The sequence below is a fragment of the Micropterus salmoides genome, unplaced genomic scaffold (assembly GCF_014851395.1).
Source record: "Micropterus salmoides isolate LMB-PRFRI ecotype aquatic unplaced genomic scaffold, ASM1485139v1 Ms_hic_scaffold_4, whole genome shotgun sequence".
Taxonomy (NCBI): Eukaryota; Metazoa; Chordata; class Actinopteri; order Centrarchiformes; family Centrarchidae; genus Micropterus; species Micropterus salmoides.
In genome coordinates this window covers 3,018,969-3,039,499 of record NW_024043372.1, presented here as the reverse complement: position 1 = coordinate 3,039,499, position 20,531 = coordinate 3,018,969, and the positions used below count along the sequence as shown (strand labels likewise).

Sequence of the window (20,531 nt, the reverse complement as noted above, 5' to 3'; positions counted from 1 at the left end):
TGTAACGAACGGACACAAAGTTGTGAACGTTCGTCATAAATCAGAAAAAATACAGGAAATCAGGAGAATTGTGACCCCCGGGAGGAAACTGGGAGAGGGCAATGAAAAACAGTACTTGTTCAAAACAGGGCATTAAATAACTTTCAACTTCACAAAAACAAATACATGCAGACTTATCAACATAATGGATAATTTACAAATTAACTGGCTACAAACTGACCCCTCCTGCTTGACTCCTCTCCTGTCCTCACATTGTTGCCATCTGCTGGACTGCACCAGTGGAGCTGTATGTGCTAATAGCTCTATGTAGGTGTGTCCTCCCAGACTGCCGTACTACAGTCGTTCTGTTGGTTTTAGGCAGGGCTGGACTGGGACAAAAAATCGGCCCTGGCATTTTTGGCCCAGGCGGCCCACCAAATTTGGTCGGACACCCCTCACCAATACACCACCCACCATTCAAGGGCTCAGATTAGGGGTGTGATGAAACCCATGAAATGTGACAGTGCACAAGACTGGGGTCACGAGAACAAGACAAGAATACATTGTAATAGGCCTGAAGATTTTGAGCATTAAACTCTTACTTTCCTGCACTCTGGAGACATTTTCTGCACCAATTTATAGTGGAAATGTCTTTATTTATGTAAAGGGAAGCACAAACTTCAGGTGGCAGGTGACAATTCAGAATATAGAAATATAATAGATTATTATATTATTACTAAGGTTTGTCAGCCCACCGGGCATGTGTCCGGTTTGCCAGATTACAAGTCCAGCCCTGGTTTTAGGTCGCTGTCTTATGCACACTTTTTATACCCATTGCCTTTCATTAGATGGAGGCGGATCAGGAGGAATTAGTGTGTGTTATGCACCTGGCACAGCGCCATTAGGGATACAAAATATATTCCTTTTTGCTGTAATTTCATACTTAAATACTTGTTTTTAAGTAATATCAACCTTCATGCTCTCACATTTCAAGCAATCAACCCATCTTTGTTCAAGAGCACCTGTGTTTTCTTCTTTTCCTCACGAATGAGAAACGACCACAGCCGTCTTGATGACTTGAGTCAATAACATTGGAATCTTTCCCATCGCCACCATCAATCCCACATCGGCTGCACCCACAGGAACCTACCGCCTGTTCAGATAAGCAAAGGGTGAGCAAAACAGGCCCACAGCATCAAACTATTTCGATTTCTTAGATCCTGCTGATATTAAAAGTTACCAATAAGCACACATAGAATACGCAACCACAAGTCCACCAAATGTAACAGAAATGAATTTACTGCAGAACAGTTTGACCCATCCTCCCACAGATCCTCACAGCTGACAGCACCAAATGGTGCAAACCTGTTTTCACTATCAGTGATTTAGCAGCAGATCAGCAACATCACTCATACATGTGGCCAGTGGTGGAATGTAACTAAGTACATTTACTTCAGCACTTCAGAACAAATTCAAGGTGCTTGTACTGTGCATGAGTATTTCCATTTGTTGCAATTATATATATATTAGACTTCACTACAGCATACTATATGTCTGACAGCTTTAGTTACTTAGATTTTGTCATCCCCTCCCTGTCCATTGAAAGCCCTGCATCTCCTGATGAGATGATTTTGAATGTTTGTGATAAACTGAAAGATAAAGTATTCCTTTGACTATTTTAAACCCTCCTTGGATCAAAATGCATCGTCACAAAACTGAAAACAGGGCTGTTTTTCTGAGCTCATGAAAAGTTAGAATTGTTGGAGATACGTGGTTCTCACAGGACAGCGACGCTGATGATCTTACAGAATATTATGCAGTGCTGTAGGTCGGCCTAGCCTACAGGAGTAAAGTAGTTACAATGAGCTCAACCTTAAACACCATCTGTCATGCTCCAGATGTACCACTTCCTCATTCCTACTGTTTTCAGCTTTTTCCTCCTCCCTGGTGTTTGTCGGTCCCGTCTGTCATCTCTCTTTGTTTGGATGTGGCGCTCCAGTCTCTCCCCTGCTGCCAATCACCTGCCCACCTGGGACTCATACATTAATCAATCCCTTGCACTATATCTACCATGGCTCTTCACTCCAGTCTTCGTCAGATCCTTCTCAGAATCAGAATCAGAAGGAGCTTTATAGCCAAGTAGTGTTTTACACATACAAGGAATTTGCTTTGGTGAAAAGGTGCTTCACGCAGACAGACATACAGCTGACATAAATAGATGTAGAAATATATAAATATGTAATAAACAAATGCAAGTTTTCTAAGAATAACAGAAGAATAGAGAAAAATAATAAAACTGACAATAAAAATAACAATGGAACAACAATGACTTACAATTAACAACAAAAATGTGCAGTGTACCAGGTTCATGCATGATATGACATGAAGTGATATTTACATGTGAAGAGACGATTGTATTAACGATTGTGGTTTTCGCACTGCAGCCAGTCTCTGGTCTTGTGTTCGCCCTCATGTTGCTGGCCTCCTGCCTTATTTTGTTTTTGCCTATGCCTCAGGTTCATTCCCAGAGAGTCTCATCTGTTTCCTGCTGCCTGCTCAGCTCAGCTCACTCTGCCTGCCTTCCTCACTGGCACCTTTTGATGTAATTTGGAGAATAAACCTGATTGTTGAGTCTTTCCCATATCCCCTAGTCCATGTCTTGCTTTTGGGTCATCTACAGCATTTAAATGCAACTTACCATTTTGCAGCAGAATGAGTACTTTTACTAGTGCATTAAATCTCATTTAGATTCTATCTGGATTCGGGACACTTGCCAAGTGTAAATCATAAATCTACCGTGCTTTTCTCTGGACGGTGTTGAAGTTAAAAATTGATTAGAAAGATAATTATTCCAACAGTAGTTACTTGCTAAAACGAACAATAATCAGATTACAGATAAAGTGGAAGAAAATGTGTGATTATGAGAAAGCAGCACTCCATAAAATTGGAGGAGGTGTGTTTGTGAGAAGGAGATGTGGAACACTAACCTAAGTTGTTCAGGTCTGGAGTTCTCGGTGGGAACACAAGCCTTCCGGGTGAGAACACACACACACACACACACACACACACACACATACTTTTGCAATCCTTCCCGAAACATCATTGTTAAATCGTGTAATAGGGGCGACCATTAAAGTTGTATTCAATGAAGTTAAGCCCTGTTAAACAAGCCTCCCTTTTCAGCGTTGAAGATGGAGGGCATGTGTTTCTGATTACATCTGAGCGGGGAAACACAATAGCCCTCTTCAACCGGGTTCTTGATCCTGTTCACTTGGATTCGGCCTGACACTTTGCCACAATTCCCGGCCACAAACAGCGACATGGAAACCCGAAACCCGTAAACAATCCATGTTTCTGCTTTATTACAGATTTCTGGCCTTGAGAAGGCGAACCGCAGAGTTCACTACGACATAATCTGATTATGGGCTCTGTGGGCCAAAGGCCGGGTGGGGACGGCCGTGGCATGGGGCCAATAGGGATGTATTATGGAATAATATGGAGATACCATTTCCATAATGTCCATTTTAAGAAGAAATGTATTTTAGGTTCACCATTCATTGCCTCTACAACCATTCATCATTCAAACAATGACTTTAAGGTAACACTATCGTTTTTACACCTAATATGTTGCTTCAGCAGGTGCTGAGGATTCTGACCTTCATATTCTTTATTCTGTTTGCAAACAAAATCTTTTATTTCTGGTTGTTTTCTGCTCAAACATGAAGGACGTTGCTTCAGCTGAGCGACTGCCGTGGCCAACAACACTAATGACGAACACTATAGCTGAACTTCTTGAGATGTTTAGATCAGTGCTCTGATTAAACAGTCATGTAGCGCCCCACCTTTTGCTATTTGGGTGCAGGTAATGTGGGTGAGATTTCAGTAACTGTTGAACTGAATGGTTCAGATGCAATCTGTCCACCACTATCTGAGCACCTTTTTACAAATGTTTTTTTGTTCTTTGTTTTGTTGCTTTATGAAGTTAATTAAAAACAATGTTCGGAACATTTTTGAGCATGTTAAATAAATTCATGTGATTTTTGAAGTGACAAGAAGTTCTTAAAGTGCCGGCACACAGGCTAAAATGTACATACATGCAATACGAACACATCTTAGTATGTTTTTGTGAACGCACTCACGGCAGGATTGGGAAAACCTGGGTTGACTGAACGAGTTGATGACCAGCGTGTGACAGCTGAGCCTGACCGCTGATTTTATGAATTTTGGGAAACATGGTCATGTGCTTTCTTGCAGAGAGTTAGATGACAACACGTCTATACGGTAAATATGAAGCTACAGCTAGCAGCAGGTTAGCTTAGCTTAGCACAAAGGCTGAAATCGGAGGACCCAGCCTGGCTCTGACCAAGGGTAACAAAATCTGCCAACACAGCACATCTAAAGCCAACTATTTAACACGTTACATCTCGTTTGTTAAATCCGTACAAATCAAAAGCGCAAAAGAGTAAATTTTTTGGCCAATCGAGGCGACTGTCTGAAATCTTTTGTCACTGAGATGTTGTCAGGCAACTTAACATTTTATTAGAGGCATATAAAAGATAATAGTCTAAGCTTATTGTTAATTAGGGAAATAACTGTTTTAAATAGTTTTCTTAACGCATATATGTCTTTACAAACACATGTAAATATAGATAGAGAACTAAGGAAAATGTAAAACTGAAGATATGATGTATTTCCTGTAAGATCAGTGATATTAAACAGCCTAGCTTCCAAGCCGTTGTGTTTCTCCTTAAACAATCCCATTCCGTGATAAAAGGAAAAAACATACAAGAAAGCATACCGTGAAGTCAATTTCCTAATTATGTTTCATTTCCTGTGCAGCCAACAGACTTTTACACCGCCATAAATCATAGGAAATATCAGTCACCATAAATCATACATGGAGATTTAAATCAGCTGTTTCTAAAATCCAGGGCCTGTATCTCAGATGGGCTAATGTGTAGAAATGTGTGATAATTAAAGCCAGACGCTCTCTCTGTGGGGAATTCTGTTTCCCAATGTCCATTTAACAACACTCTACCCAATAACTCCTTTAACTCTGCTCGCAGGACTGCAGTAGCAGGGATGAAGTTTCATTTGTGGGACCAGTTGACTTCAGGATTTGCTGTGACCAGAACTCTGATCTTGATGAATTTTAACAGATGGATTTTAAAGATTGTTGAAACATGCAAAGGATGTTTTTTTACTTTTATTTTTCAAAATTAGTACCATAAAAGTTTAACTAACGGCCTGAGCTTATATTTGCTTCAATCGCTGAACTCGCCCTGCCTATATATGGAACAGGCCTTGAATTCTGTTCCCACAAAACTTTTGCTCTGCAAAGATGGGAAATACTATAAATTTTTTATTTATTTGAAACAGTGTGAGCATTACTTGTATAAAATTAGGAGGGAGAACGAGAGAGGGAGAGAAATGGTAGTCTATGATGGTAGCTATTTCAACTTGGATAAATGTTTACGATAAACCAAACTCTACACTACAAGTCACAGGGTTGAGTGACCCTACAAGGTTGGATCGAGACTCACAGGTACTGGGTAAAAAACGGGGTGGGGGTGTGTGTTTCTATATAAATGAGAAGTGGAGCGGCAACTACAAACTCAGAGCCTCTTATTGTCCGGAGAACATTGAACTTTTATCTTTGTCCTTTAGGCCATTCTACCTGCGCAGGGAGTTTGGTCAGGTGTTTGTCACTGTGGTGGACGTTGAGTCCCTTGCAAACATCAAGACTGCGGCAGGACTAATATATGACACAATGGCTAAATTGGAAAACATTGCACCTGATGCCCCTAAGCTGTAATAAACTGCATAGGATAGTTTATATGTCCAGTAAGATTGCCGGAGTACAGCAAACTACCATGATGACGACCTGCGAGTCCCGATTGGTGAGGAAGGGGCATGCGATTATTGGAGATGTATCACATCCCCTATTTGTATGTATGAGTATGTATGAGCTGAGTATGAGCTGTTATCATCAGGCAGAAGGTACAGGGTACCATTTCTCCGAACCACCCGGGCCTGCAGGTCATTTGTACCTACTAGTATCTGATTTCTTAACAAACAATGAGATAATAAAACAGAGCTGAATCTTGGGGTGTCGGGGAGCTGCACCTTAGTATAACTTGTATAGTTGTCTGGTTGTTAGTCTGTTGTTGTTGTTTATCTGACGTTTGCTGTATGACACAAAATGAATTTCGGCAAAGACTAAATAAATATCTATCTATCTAACCAGTTTGATTCTTTTGATTGTTGGATCCTTGTGGACATATCAATGCTGGCAAATCAGAATGAATAATAATTGTGGTGCTCATGTTTCCATAAAATGAACGAATGAATCTAACTGATGTATGCACTAGCTCAAGTAGGTGACCCGGTGGGCTTTCACAGGTTTTATACATCCAGAGAACTTCTATAAAAACAGACCGGGCTTCTAATTTAGACCTGTGTTTATTTGTCAAAACGTTGAGCCACACCAGGCAAATAAAGGGGACTCTGCTTTTAACATAAGTTTTATGGTATTTCAATGAAACACTTTACATTTCTTAAAGCCAAGCTACCAGTGTGGCTCTAGGGATTACCATGTCAGTCCACCACTCGGGTCCAGACTTATTGTCTCAACAACCTTTGGATGGACGGCCATGAAATTTCGTTGAGACATGCAGGTTGTAATAACTTCTGACTTTTCAGTTAATTCCATCATCAAAAATTATAAGTTGTGACATCCCCCTGTGCTTTGAATTTTGTGCTAATTAGCAAATGGCAAACTTCTGCTTAGCGTTAGCACGGTAGCATTGTCACTGTGTATGTTATTTTGCCGATGTTAGCTTTTAGCTCAAATCACCTCTGTGCCTAAGTACACAGTGCTGCAAGCATAGCTGAAAACTCTTTGTCTTGTTATGCAAAAGTAAAAGTTACACATGACATCTTGAAATATACCAGTGTTCATCTGTCTAAGTTCTGTAGCTCTATGGTGGATCTCATATGTATCTTTCTAAATGAGGTTGCTCTTTTAAACATACTAAAAGAAGCCATGTCACCCCAGGGTTAGGCCTTGAATTTTTAAAGTGGGTCTCAGGCTGGAAATATCACTGTGAATTCCTCTTATCTGTATGCTAAATTTAGGTCTGTCAAGTCTGAGTGAATGGGTTCCTTCCCGCATCTGAAAAGAATGAGCTGATTGTTATCGAACACACAAATCACAAGCGCCATAAATTACCACCATGTAACCACATATTTTTTCATTTAATTCACGATAAACAAAATATAAATCTTAAGTTTACATCTCTAGAGGTGATAATGGAAACTGCAACAGCAGCATGGCTTAAAATACATAGTTCTTATTGTGTTAATGAGAAAACAGGGGGCTCTGCAGCTGCTACATGACACATTACCTCCTGGACAGTTGCAACAAGTGCTTTCCAAACTCAACTTGTATCCTGAGCACAAATGAGCTGCACTGGGATTAAACACAAACTAAACAAAGCTGGTATTCCCATGCTCCTGTCTTCAAAGTCTGTGTTAATACATCTGTGCAGACACTAACTGTAAAATTTCCTTTAAATGCTCTGCAGTTTGTAATTTTTAATCCAACATTCCTGCTGTGGAGCTGCAAGATTAAATTCTTTAAAGTTGTTTTTAACTCCAGTCCTGCTCAGCCTCTCCCCACCTTTTGCCTTGTCAGTTCAGGTTTTGGGCGAGGGGGCAATAACACTGGCATGCCTCAGCTTTGATTAAAGGAAATGCTTACATCACTCCGTCTCCAAGAGAAACAAGCCATTCGCTCTGCACAGATGGTTTCATCCAATGGTTGAGGAGCTTTACAGGCAGACAGGTGCGCTCGCTGCTGACTGAAATAAACGCAGACCGAGAAATGTTGCTGCTGTTGTATGTGTTACATAGCAACAATAAAGCTGTCTGTACAAAACAGGCCATGAGGATGTGCCTGAAGGGTCATGACATTAGGGGTGTGAAGGTACGTTTTAAACTGACTGTGTCTGGGGCAAAAGTCAATGTACTGTTTGGTTTCTGGGCTGTAAAATGTTTGAAGAAAGGAAAAAAACTCAACAAAGAGGCCTGACGCTTGTGATAGAGTTGCGGTCTCTACCTTTAAGTGACACTTTAAGCTGCACCTAATTTTATGTCGAAAACAAAACAGTAGCTCTGCTAGAGAGAATGTGTGTGATGCCAGAAGTGAGACACTTTACCCTCCTTTTGAATCAAGCTTCAGAAACCAGCCTGGTTGGAAATGTGAATGTTGTGGACAATGTACAGACATCACAATTACATAACTTTTAGGTTAGTTCAAATAACCTTCAAACATTTATACTGTCATTTCTGTTTACTTTAGAGTTGCCTAGTGCAATGAAGTAACAAACGGTCTCCCCTGAAGGCTTTAATGCAGCTGCCGTGATTTTCCATTGACATCACTTGCAGTTTTTGTAAGAAGCTTATCAAAACATCACTTTAAACCTTATCACACCACCCCTACAGCATGTTCCACTTCTCCACTGGCCATTCATATGCTTGGTGTTTTCCAAATTCACACACATATTTGCCAAAATCAGAACAAAAAGACTCATTCTGTGTTCCTGCAGCCCTGCTGTTCACACCTGTCTTGTGCAATAAAGGGCAGTATTAGCTTCTCTGTGAGCTCAGTGTGCTAACTGAGAGTTCAGGGGGCAACAGGGAAAACTTCAGCTCTATTTTGGTGCATTTATTTTACTAGGAAAAGGGACACTGATGTTGCTGATGGTGGGGTTATAGGGATAAATAATCTTCTTTTGTAAAAAGAAATTGGGAAATTGGTTACTTGTTATTTTATCACTGATATAAATTTAATCCAACACAAGCCGTATAGACCTGGCATCTGATGGCTTCATATTCTGCCGTGCGTTGATTAATATTGTACTCTTAAGTACTTAATTAGAGCTTTCTGATTGGCTCCCAGGTATGTCACTTTCTTAATAACCGGATTTCCGATTCAAGATTCAACCACTTTTTCTGACGAGAGCAAGTTAATCTACATGCCTACTATCAAGCTCACGCATGAGGATTGAGACCAAAAAAAACTAGCCTTTGAAATATTTAGCTAGAACATAATAAGCATTTAGGGCGGCACGGCGGTAAAGTGGTTACCACTGTTGCCTCAGCAAGGAGGTCTGGTGTTTGAACCTCAGTCGTCCCAGGCCTTTCTATGTGGAGTTTGCACGTTTTCCCCATGTCTGCGTGAGTTCTCATTTCCCTTAGGTGTGAATGTGAGTCTGAGTGGTTGTTTGTCTCTGTGTGCTCTGTGATTGACAGGCGACGGATAAGCAGGTATAGAAGATGAATGGATAACAAGCGTTTTAACAGCAAGCTGCAGGAGTAGCTTGAGAAGTTCTTACAAACACCTTGGCGGGAATTCAAGCTGACCGCCGTGCTTGTTGAGGACGCGTATACAAAGTCCACAGCTGCCTTTCAAGCCTACAGGGAATAGGAGTGTTTGATCCAGATCCTGGGTAATGATCGCATTAACTGAGATGCAGAACATAACAGATAGAAATCCAAGTTTCTTGTTCCAAATATTTGGCAGACAGTAATTGAGAAGGAAATGCCCTTGCAGCAGTTTGTGAAGCCAGCAACAGAAACACTTGTGTTCCAAGCCAAACACAGTCATTCTCGGGTTAAATTGTGATTTGGCATAAGGGAATCTTGCAAATTCCTCTGATAGTTTAGTCTACGGAACCTTGGGGGCAGACGTTCAGACTGATAGGAGTTTGGAGCTCAGTCAATTAGACATTTTTTATTGAAGAGTAGTTTATGCAACTTTCCCACATTTGGGGCAGGTCAGATATGCACTTCATCACTGGCCTGTATTTATACATCAGGAATTCCTTACATGCTTCATAAAAACATCTTGGACAAGACACACAAATTACTCTTCATTGTACATCTGAATGGGCAAAGGCACAATGGCAGATAAGTGCTGGAAAAAGGGCATTTCTGAGTATAGTTCACTAATAGTTCAATAGCATTTCTGTTACACACAAACTTTTTACACCAATCAGGACACAGATACAAGTCAGAAGAGAGACAACAGAAGCAGTAAAAATCAGTTTGAGCCTAATGTGAGAAGTCTTTTTTAATCCAAAAAGTGTTTCGCTTCTCTCAAATGCATCTTTCTCATCGCCACCAACATCAACAGTGAGTGAGTGTTACAGAGCATCACCTCCAACGAGTTTATCTTTCTCTGTTTAGTCAGTGTGTAACAGCCTTTGGTATGCAGTCTGACAGTCCACTTGACTGTGAAGAGTAATGGCTGTTACATAGCAGTGAGTTCGGTCCCAGTCAACTGAATGGTTCTCAGTGTTGATCTTCCCATTTTAGGTTTGGTTATTATATTAACAAACAAATCCATCTTTCCTCAAATTGAAGGGCAGACACTGTCTTTTGTTCTGGCGCTTCGTCTCGCCTTTCTTTGCTACCTGCAACCGCACGACTCCACCACCATGTCCTCATACTGTTTGTAGACGACGTTGTTGGCGGAGTCGATGTAGAGTATGCTGATTGGGCTGAGTCGTGTCGGGACGCAGCAGGTGGGCGGCGTCGAATCTGGGTCCATGGAGTTCATCAGGGTCTGTATGATGGCGTGGTTAGTCGGCTCAAGGTGCGAGCGGATGGGGAAGTCGCAGACGCCATCGCAGTGAAAAGCCTCGTAATCCAGCGGTGCGATGATCCAGTCGTCCCAGCCCATCTCCTTGAAGTTCACGTGGAGTCGTCTCTTGTGACACCGCGACCTTGTCTGCGTCTTCACCACCGGTAGTTGGGGGAGGGACTGTGGCGGCTGCTGCTGCGGCTTTTTAGTCCCCCTTGCAGCAGGAGCTCGGCGCATTCGTCGCTGAGTGAACAGGTATTCGTAGACGGTTTTGTTGTCATACCCTGACCGCGCTTTGATCTCGTTGTAGAAAAGGTCACGCTTCTTGCTTTTGCCAAACGCCAGGAAGAAGGCCTTTTCCTTGTTGGTCCTGCCGGATCTGGCGAACCCCAGAGTGCGCAGGTCCATGGGCCGACCGCCTCTGTGCTCCAGGGCCTCAAATTCAAAGCACAGCTGCTGGGAATACTGGTTCTGCTGGTTTTTGAAGCCCTTGAAGACTTTCCATATGTCAAACACTTCCCATTTGCTGCCAAATCCGCCTCCACTCAGCAGATCCTCCGCGGTCTTTGTCTGGAGCAGAACTGCCTGTTGTTTACCTGAAGCACAGGTGTACAGCTTCAGGCATGGGGACAAGCTTCCTCCACCCCCTCCTCCTCCATCAGCGGCTGTGGATCCCATTGAGGCTCTGCGAGGGTCAGACAGGCGCTTCCTCAGGATGCGTAGCTCGGCCCCCAGGAGCCCGTCTCGTTCCAGAGAGCTGATGTTGAAGTGATACCTCTGCCGTCTCAGCTGGGGCCCACGCTCATCTGCGAGGAGGACAGAAATACAAAACACTGAAATATGAGTTGACAGACAAATACACATAAAAAAGTGCAGGCGCAAACATGACCAGGGTGAAAGAAGGGACGTCAAACAGATGCACACAAGCATGCACACATAAATTAGCTGCACAGACATGCACATACAAAGGCAGACGCATGAAAACTTACATACACAATAGAGCTGCAGTGATGAGTTGACTCACTTATTAGCCAATAAACAGAAAATTACTCGGCAACTGTTATTGATCAAATAATCTTTTTATCAACAATTGTCATTTTTGCTGGTCTCAGATGTGAGGATTTAATTATTGTAAATGATTGATGATAGTAAACTGAATGTCTTTAGATTTTGGACTGTTGGACGTTTGAAAATATTGCCTTGGGCTGTGTTAAGCTGAAACGGACAGGCATTCTTCACTGTTGTCTGAAATTTTATAGACAAAAAGATGAATTGATTAATATAAAATATAAGTATACTTGGTAGAATAATCCTAATTAAAGTCTTAATTATATTGTTGTCATTCTATGACTGTAATAAACTCACTGTCCTGCTGACTTTCTTGGCCAGGGCGCCCTTAAAAGAGATTTTATCTCAATGCGTCTTCTTTCCTGGTTACATAAAAGGTTAAAGGTTCAGTGTGCAAGTTTTAGTAACATCTAGTGGTGAGGGTTGTGAATTGCAGCCAGTGACTCATGATGCATTCATGTGCTCCGCGGATGGTCCCATTTCCCGTTGTGAAGTCAGTCTTCCGACTTCAGTGTGTGCTCATGTGTTCTTAAATCGGAATGTGTAATCAGCATCGACGCTACTACAAGGATGTGTTGGATTAACATTATCAGAGCATATAACAACACGCAGACATCTAGTTCACTCTACATGGACAGCAAACTAACCGTTACACATTACATGTCTGCACGAATCAAAGTTCTGTATGCTTCTTGAAGGATTTACACTTTATTTCTCTTTTTGCAATAAAGATTTAAGGAGGAAAAAAAGATTCTGATTATTTCGACACCACATGAATGACTCACCCCTCCCTTTCCATAACATGCTCTGTAGAGCAGTTTGTCTGTTTGGGCTACTGTAGAAACATGCCAGCACAACATGGCGACGTCTATTTAAGGGGACCTGCAGTGTATGTAGATATAAATGGCTCCTTCTGAGGTAATAACAGGGTCTTTATACCATTATATTTCATTCAATAAATCCTTAAGTAAAACACACTTTACCTTTAAATAAAAAATAAATCCCTAATGCACACAGATTCCACAAGCAAAAAGTTTTTTTGCAGCATGCTAATATCAGGTAGACACTGACATACAGACATAAGCACAGAAACATCAGGAGGAATGAAATGAATGGTGTGGTGTGTAATGTTTTCTTTTGTTGTCAGTGAGGGAAACCAGTGAACTTCCATGTCCAAATGAAATCCAGCAATGAAATCCACTAAAGCGCGCGCGCACACACACACACACACACACACACACACACACACACACACACAGCAGCAGCAGATCTCTCCACTCTGCTCGCTTCTTCTCACGTCATTCCCCCTCCTTCCTATCCAGGACTTTAGCATGCATTGAAAAGTACATTAGAACCAGACAGGGAGACCACATCGGTCTGTAAACAGGCCTGTTATTATGGACCTGCAGCTTTTCACTGCCGATAAAAAGTTAACCAGCATCTGCTGTAGAGGAAACAAACCATCAACAGCACACACACACGCACACATACATGCTGGCCCAACATCTGATTAAAGCTCCAACCGATTTCCCAAACTGTCACATACTTTTTAAACACTAAAGATGTTTGCAAGATGTAAGTTTAGATGAAGGCTTAGTGTATCAATATTTACTGATTAATAAACAGTTTTTTAGTTACACCTAGCTTACATTAATGCAGTCTAATACAGCAGCCCTGAATAGCCCTGAATATCTTCCCTTCAGTAAGGGTAGGGTCAGCAAAGTATGTCACCAAATTCGACCTACTAAAAGGCTACTGGCAGGTCCCACTGACTCAGCGCGCCTCTGAAATAAGTGCTTTTGTCACTCCCGATCATTTCCTCCAGTATACGGTCATGCCATTTGGTCTGAGAAATGCCCCCGCTTCTTTTCCAAGTTTATTTCGATGACATACTGGCCTATTCATCTGTCTGATCACATGAGAACCCTCAATGTGATTTTTGAACGTTTGTGTGCTGCTTCCCTTACCCTCAAACTGGCCAAGTGTGAGTTCGGGAAGGCTGTTGTTACCTACTTGGGTAAACAAGTAGGTCAAGGTTGTGTCTGCCCAGTTACTGCCAAAGTACGGGCAACCTTTTTCAGATTTCCCAGCTCTTAAAACGCGTTGTGAGGTCGTTTCCCAGGAATGGCTGGGTACTACCGTGCGTTCTGCAAAAACGTTGCAGATGTGGTAGCTCCTTTGACTAGTTTGGCAAGTTCCAAAACTCCTTTCCAGTGGTCAGAGGAATGTCAGTTGGTTTTCGAGGCTGCCAAAGTTCTCCTCTGCAGTGCGCCTGTGCTAGCAGCCCCAAACTTCACTCGTCCATTTAAGCTGAAAGTAGATGCCAGAGCGCTTGGAGCGGGCGCAGTGCTCCTGCAGGAGGATGAGCAAGGCATTGATCACCCCATTAGCTACTTTTCCAAAAAGTTCAAAAAACACCAGCTGCATTGAAGCACCATTGAGAAGGAGGCTTTAGCATTACTGTTAGCATTACAACACTATGAAGTGTACCTTGGGTCTAGCCCTGTGCCAACCATCGTCTTCTCTGACCACAATCCTCTTGTGTTCTTGATTCGGATGCAAAACAGCAACCAGCGTTTCATACGCTGGTCCCTATTACTGCAGGACTTTAATATTGAGATTTGTTACAAGAAGGGTTTAGAAAACGTTATGGCTGATGCTCTCTCTAGGTCTCATTGAATCAAACCTTTTTCTTAAGAGGAAAATGTTTGATCTTGGGTGGGGAGGTGTTATGACCCCTCATATTTTGTATGTATTTATCTCTCAGCCTGCACTGTCAGCTGTTCTCCTCCCTTAGAGTGTGTGTGTGAGTGTATGCAGGTAATGAAGAACACTATAGTGAGCAAATTAGACTAGTAAGTAGCTTACCTTAGTTATTTTGATTATTGTCTTATGACAAAGTTTCTTTGTTGTAGCTTCCTTCTGTCAGCTACTAGCAGTGAGTAGGAGTGAGAAGCCCGTTTTGTTTGCACCTTTTTTCTCCTGTTTTTGGAATTAGAAGCCTAGTTTAGAGCTTTGTCTTTTCTTTACTTTTTGTTTTAAAGTGTTTTGGTTGTTTTGGGCACTGCTCATCTCTGAAGATAATAAAATGCTAAAATGTATTTGTTTTGTTCTGGCCTTGCTTGGGATTGGGAAGAGTGGGAAGCCTCACATTTATGTTACATCCAGGATACCCCTAGATCTTGGGACGTAACAGTATACTTTTACATTTACATTTATTTACTTATTTGGCAGACACTTTTATCCAAAGCGACACACAAGTGAGATGCAGTCCAACAGTATATCGAGAACTGTTTGAGAATAAGAGCTTCAAAACTCATGTTCCACCTGACACAAGACTTGCAGGTGTATGAAGTAACATAAAATTATTTTCTGTTTTAGAAGAGAGCTAGAGAAGGATTGAGCGATAGAGTGTGTATTATTTGTGTAAGTACTCTCAGAAGATACAGGTCTTCAAGCAATTTCTGAGGGATTCTGCTGACTGAAGTGAGTTTGGTAACACATTCCACCACAGATGTCTTGCTTTCAAGTGACAGTAGGACAAGTCGACGTTCATTTGCAGATCCTAGTGAACAGGAAGGCTCATAAACCTGAATGAGGGAGTTCAGCTGGGTAGGTCGTGTGGATCTGTTGTAAGAAAAACCACATGAGCAGGCAATCAGATGATGGGAGGTGGTGTTTATTAAGAAGAATAGGGGACCAAGGACTGATCCTTGTGGTACCCCAGTGGAAAGAAAGTGATGTTTGGACTCTCTCTTGTCATGCCACTTTTGACGATCGCTCTGTGAGGGAGGACTCAGACTGCACCTGCTGTACCAGAGATGCCTCGTTCAGTTGGGGACAGGAGGAGGTTTTGATCAAGTAGATTATTTTGAGAGAGGAAGTCTGAGACTTGGGTGAAAAAGCCTGCTCTAGAACCTTATATAGGAAGAGTGAGACAGGCCGAAAGTTTTCAACTTCAGATGAATTTTGGGTTTACTTTTTCAACAACGGGATATCTATAAATTAACTATATACTATATAAAAACTAACTATAAAGGGGCCACTAATGGACATTACCTTGTTAGTAAAGAAATCTGAGATATGGCTGGTTGAGGAGGTGGGGGGTAAATGGGGCTTTTGACGGTTGAAAATAATTTTGTAGTGTCTGTAGCAGAGCTGATCTTGTCATGCTGCCTTCATAGGCAAAGGATGACTGAAGAGTCTGCGGTCTGTAGGATCTCTAGATTTACATAATTTTTTATTTCTCAGTGGCTCTGACACCGTTTCCCAGCTTGCTTAGAACACTGGAAAATCATGGTGGGGATGGAATAACCCAAGCAGTCTAATGGACAGAGGGCAGCGATTGTCCAGACAAGAACTTAGTGTGGAGCAGACTGTGTCTAGCATATTTTACCGTTATTGAGGAGAATGCATAGGGGTCGAAGGTGGAAGCAACTAGAGTGGAGAAGTGACATAGGTTGCAGAGATTACATCGGCATGCGAGTCATCGGCATGTGAAATTCAATAAGTTATATATGTAAGTTATAATATTCCGTCTTTGTTGAAACTGATTTGGAGAGCTGTTGATTAATCTGTATGATTTCTGTAATATATAATGTGTAATATGAGACTTAGCTGACATCTAAGCAACACGTGGCAAATAAGGGAGAGAGGTAGAGAGGCAAAGAACCAAAGTAAGAAATGAGTTAATGTGAACATGTGAGGGGGAAGAGATGTGTCAGGCCATCAGTAACTCCTGCGCTCACCCACTCAAACATGCGGAGGAGGTCACCAGCGATTTGCTGAGGACACACTAAACAAATAAAGCCCAAATTAAAAGTACATTAAGTGCTTGAAATGTAAACCTTTAGCAGGGCTAGAAATATTAAACTCTGGTCATTTAAACATTGTTTTAAACAGTTTTACACTGTAAAGATAACATTACACAGGGGGGCCACCCTACTTGTGGCTGTGAGGAGTGTTTATTTACCCTCCTGAGGCCCTATATCACAGAAAGCAGCAGCGCTGCCAATGACTGGCCAGATGGCTAGAAATACAAACACACACAGACACATACACACTTACAGAAACCAAAATGCAACATCGCACACACATAAATATATATGTGTATATATATATATATATATATATATATATACACATGTACGTGCATATGCACAGGCATCCCCCAGATGTTAAAGCACCTGGAAACTTGGTTTCAAAACCAAAATATTTCTCTCTAATATTAAATATTCATTTCTGTCGGTTAACGTTCAGCAGCTAAACTTCTACATCAGGAACTGCTGGAAAAATGGTTTTCAGGGCCTTCTTAAAGGAATAGTTCAACATTTTAGGAAACATGCAGCCATGGTGAGAGTTATGTAAGAAGATCCTACCCTCATGTTTGTATGGTAAATATAAAGCAATGGCCAAAAGCAGATTAGCCTAGCATAACGACTGGAAACAGCTAGCCTGTGTCTGTCCAACTATAAGAAAAAATCTACCTGGCAGCTCCTGAAGCTAGCTAATTAACACGCTACTGTATATCTTGTTATTTAATCTGTTAAAAATTGTAAAAGTGTAAAAACATCCATTTGTGGACATAACTCCTCTAAGAAAACACAACCTGACATATTTACGCTTCAGTTTTGCATGGATTGAACAAACCAGATGTAATGTGTTAATTAGTAAGCTTTACAAGTATTATAGGTTTCCAGACTTTATGCTAAGCTAAGCTAACCAGCTCCAGCTACACATTTAGCATACAGATCCTCTCACAAATCTTCTTATGTAACTCTCCACAAGAAAACTACTGAACATGTTTTACAAAACTTTGAACTGCTCCTTTAAAAACATACTAGAGTGAGATTTAGACGTGTGATAGCTCACTCAGCTCACAGCAGCTTCCTGCAGCTTTGAAGTCAGTTCCAGCACCCTTATGAGTAACAGAGTCATATCTTTCCCATCATTCCCTCTGTGTGTGTGCATATGACCTTCCTGACTCCCCTCCAGATGCTCTCTTACCTCATGGACTCCCGAACACAGACATGTCTACATTTAGACAATTTACAGCCCTGTTTCCAGCCCCGCCCTCTTCTGGTAACCTCCAGACTGGTGTTTGACCTCCAGTTCCCTCCCTCAGATCTTTCAGCCTTCTCCACACTCAGCAGCCCAGAAGTCAGACTCTTGCTCAGCACTGTCTTCCCACCTCAGCTCTTTCCCCACCAGCTCATGTTTTGCCACTTCTTTTGTCAACTTTCATGATTTCAGATAATCAGCACTACTGCAGTGAATCACGTACTCCAAATAAAATCGATGGACAAAGTGGATTTCAAACAAAAGAGAAAATAATCATTAGGTTACAGCAGCCTACTGCTTCACTGTTGCACAGGGGAACAAGTAGACCTAGTTCATGGACTTCCTTTGATGCTGAGACATGGAGATATGATAGACTGCAGCAAAGAGATTATCCACATTAAACATGGTCATGTCTGTATATTACCAAAGTAATATTCATAATTTGTGTTATTTTAAAGATTATTTTTGAAAAGTATGGAGGTTAATGTAACCTGTGTTTCTCCTTTAAACAAAAATAATTAAGTTCATAACATTGTCTTTGTAAGTTTAATGAATTTCAACTTGAATGTATAAAATGTTTTGTTAATTTAAAGATTGGACGATTTTTTCGTTCAGAAACGTTTGTTCTAATTCAGCGTGATTTTAGACACCATATCTAGTTTGTGACAGAACGTTTCATTCAGACTCAAACAGCATCAGCAACGCTGCTATCAGCTATCTGAAAGTGTAAAAGTCGTGTTATTTGTAGGCAGATTGATGATCCCCGGTTGACGGGGAAAAGAAGTGAACGCGCATAGAAAGAGAAAACTTGGTAGAGAGCGGTTACCTTGTCCTTTATCCACGAAGCTGGTGATGGTGTTGGCCAGACCCGCTTCGTGCAGAGCGCTGCTGTTCAGGTCCCCTGTGGACAGAGACCAGTACAGCGACAGCATGTAGTCATGAGGAGTGACCAGCGGCTGTTTGTGATGCGCTTCCCGGTCACCAAGTTTCTGGGCCTTGTTGCTGGCTCCCCGCTGCGCCACCGGACCCGCGTTCTGCTGCTGCTGCGTTTGCGCAGCGGTGGCTCTTTGGGGAGGCCCGGTGCGCACTGGAGCAGCTGCACTCGCTCTGGAAGCAACTTTCCCAAAGTGTTTCCCCGGTGAGCCTCCCCTTCCATCAGCAGTCCCGACTCCTTTACCTGCTGCATGTGCGCTAAAAGCCGCGGGAGCATGCGTTTTGCTGTGAGCATCCCCGACGGGCAGCCAGGAGCGCACAGCCTCTTTGCGCCCTAAGTTAACTGATGTGTCCCGTTGTTGTTGTTGTTGCTGCTGTGCACGGTTCACCGGCACGGCCTCGGCGCGCGATGGCGAGGATGAGGACGGAGATGTCCCCGCTGTAAATTTGCTTTTAATAACAGTCGTCTCGCCCTTTATTAAGGGCGGGCCTGCGCGGATCCGCGTAATCCTCACCGGACTCACTGATGAAGGTTTCCACGTCCCAGAAGCGGTCGCCAGTTGCCTCCCCGCTGCCGGTGTAGACACACCGATTCCTCCGCCGGCTCTTACGTTGGCTTGATCTCCTTCGCCGCCGCCTGCCGTGCGCTCCGCTGCCTCTCCAAGCCGGTGGCGGTGGTGCTCGGTCGGTCTGGTCCGGCTGAGTGAACCGAAGACGGGATGCAGGTAAATGAGAGTCCAGCAGCTCAGCAGAAGAGAGAGACGCTTCACAACTTTCATCCTAAAGCCCTTTTGCCTTTTGCCAGGCCGTCATTGTAATAAACCGCAGTCTGTTCAGAATGAATTGACCTGTTTGTTTAGAAAAAGAAGAGTGAGCAGTCCTGTTCCGTCCGAGTCTTTCATCCTCTGAGTTCACTCTGCGCTCTGCCAGACGAAGAATGAATAAAAAGTGCCTCTCCCGTCTCAAATAGACTATAGACATATGCAAGGTTGTAAAAGCAAAGATGTGGACAATAACTGAGTTTTATAAGTTGAAGAAACAAATCCTGCAAACCCTTATTCTCCCATCCGTCATCTGTAAGAACCATAGTGCTGCAGAGATCCTGTCTGTGATAGAAATCCAAGAAAAGGCAGAGAAAAGTGGACTTGCATTAAACGCTCCACGGCACGATTCTGCTGGATATCTTGTAAGAAACTTCTTTAAATCCCACTTTTTTCCAAGAGAGGCAAGAATGGCGTAATGCCGCTGCCTCCGTTTTTTTCTCTTTCCCTTCAAAGTTTGAACTCCGTCCAGTGAAAATATCTCACTCACACACCAACCTGCAGGTGCTCGAAAAACTCCTCCAACAAACCTGAGCGCAGGAATTGGAAACGGAATTCCAGAGAGCTGTTTTAATTACCCCGTGATGTCATGCTGTCCAAACTCATTTAACAGCAATATTTCTTCTTAAATCTTCCTCCCCTCTTTCCACCAATGACTCACCCACGCTGTAACACAGAATGGCACAAAACAGCCCCCCCCTAAGAAAAAAACTGAAAGTAACAACTTTGCATTATGTCATTTGAAAGGAGCAGTTTTTCTAGGCTTCCACTTTCTCCAAACAAAAGGGTGAAGGAGTGATGTCAGGGTAGCCCACTGTCACCAGCACAAACTCAAGTTTTTTGAAGAGGTATTAAGATCTTTCAGGTAAAATGAGTAAAACCACATTTTAAAATAGCATACTTCATTACAAGTTTGTGTCCAGCAATAAAAATGTTATTAAAAGTACGGAATTATTACTAAAGATGAGTTCTTTGCATATTCAAAGTAAAATACTCACCATTTAATATTATTGTGGATATTT

General features: G+C 42.3%; 1 protein-coding gene across 1 annotated transcript; it reads right to left on the bottom strand.

Moving 5' to 3' along the window:
- Positions 1-7,219: 7,219 nt before the first annotated feature.
- On the bottom strand, positions 7,220-20,136 carry gdf5 (growth differentiation factor 5). The gene is made up of 2 exons (XM_038697578.1): positions 18,582-20,136; positions 7,220-11,433 (listed from the first exon to the last, which is right to left on the bottom strand). The coding sequence occupies exons 1-2, from the start codon at positions 19,465-19,467 to the stop codon at positions 10,454-10,456; spliced, it is 1,866 nt and encodes a 621-aa protein (XP_038553506.1). The 5' UTR covers positions 19,468-20,136; the 3' UTR covers positions 7,220-10,453.
- Positions 20,137-20,531: the final 395 nt, after the last annotated feature.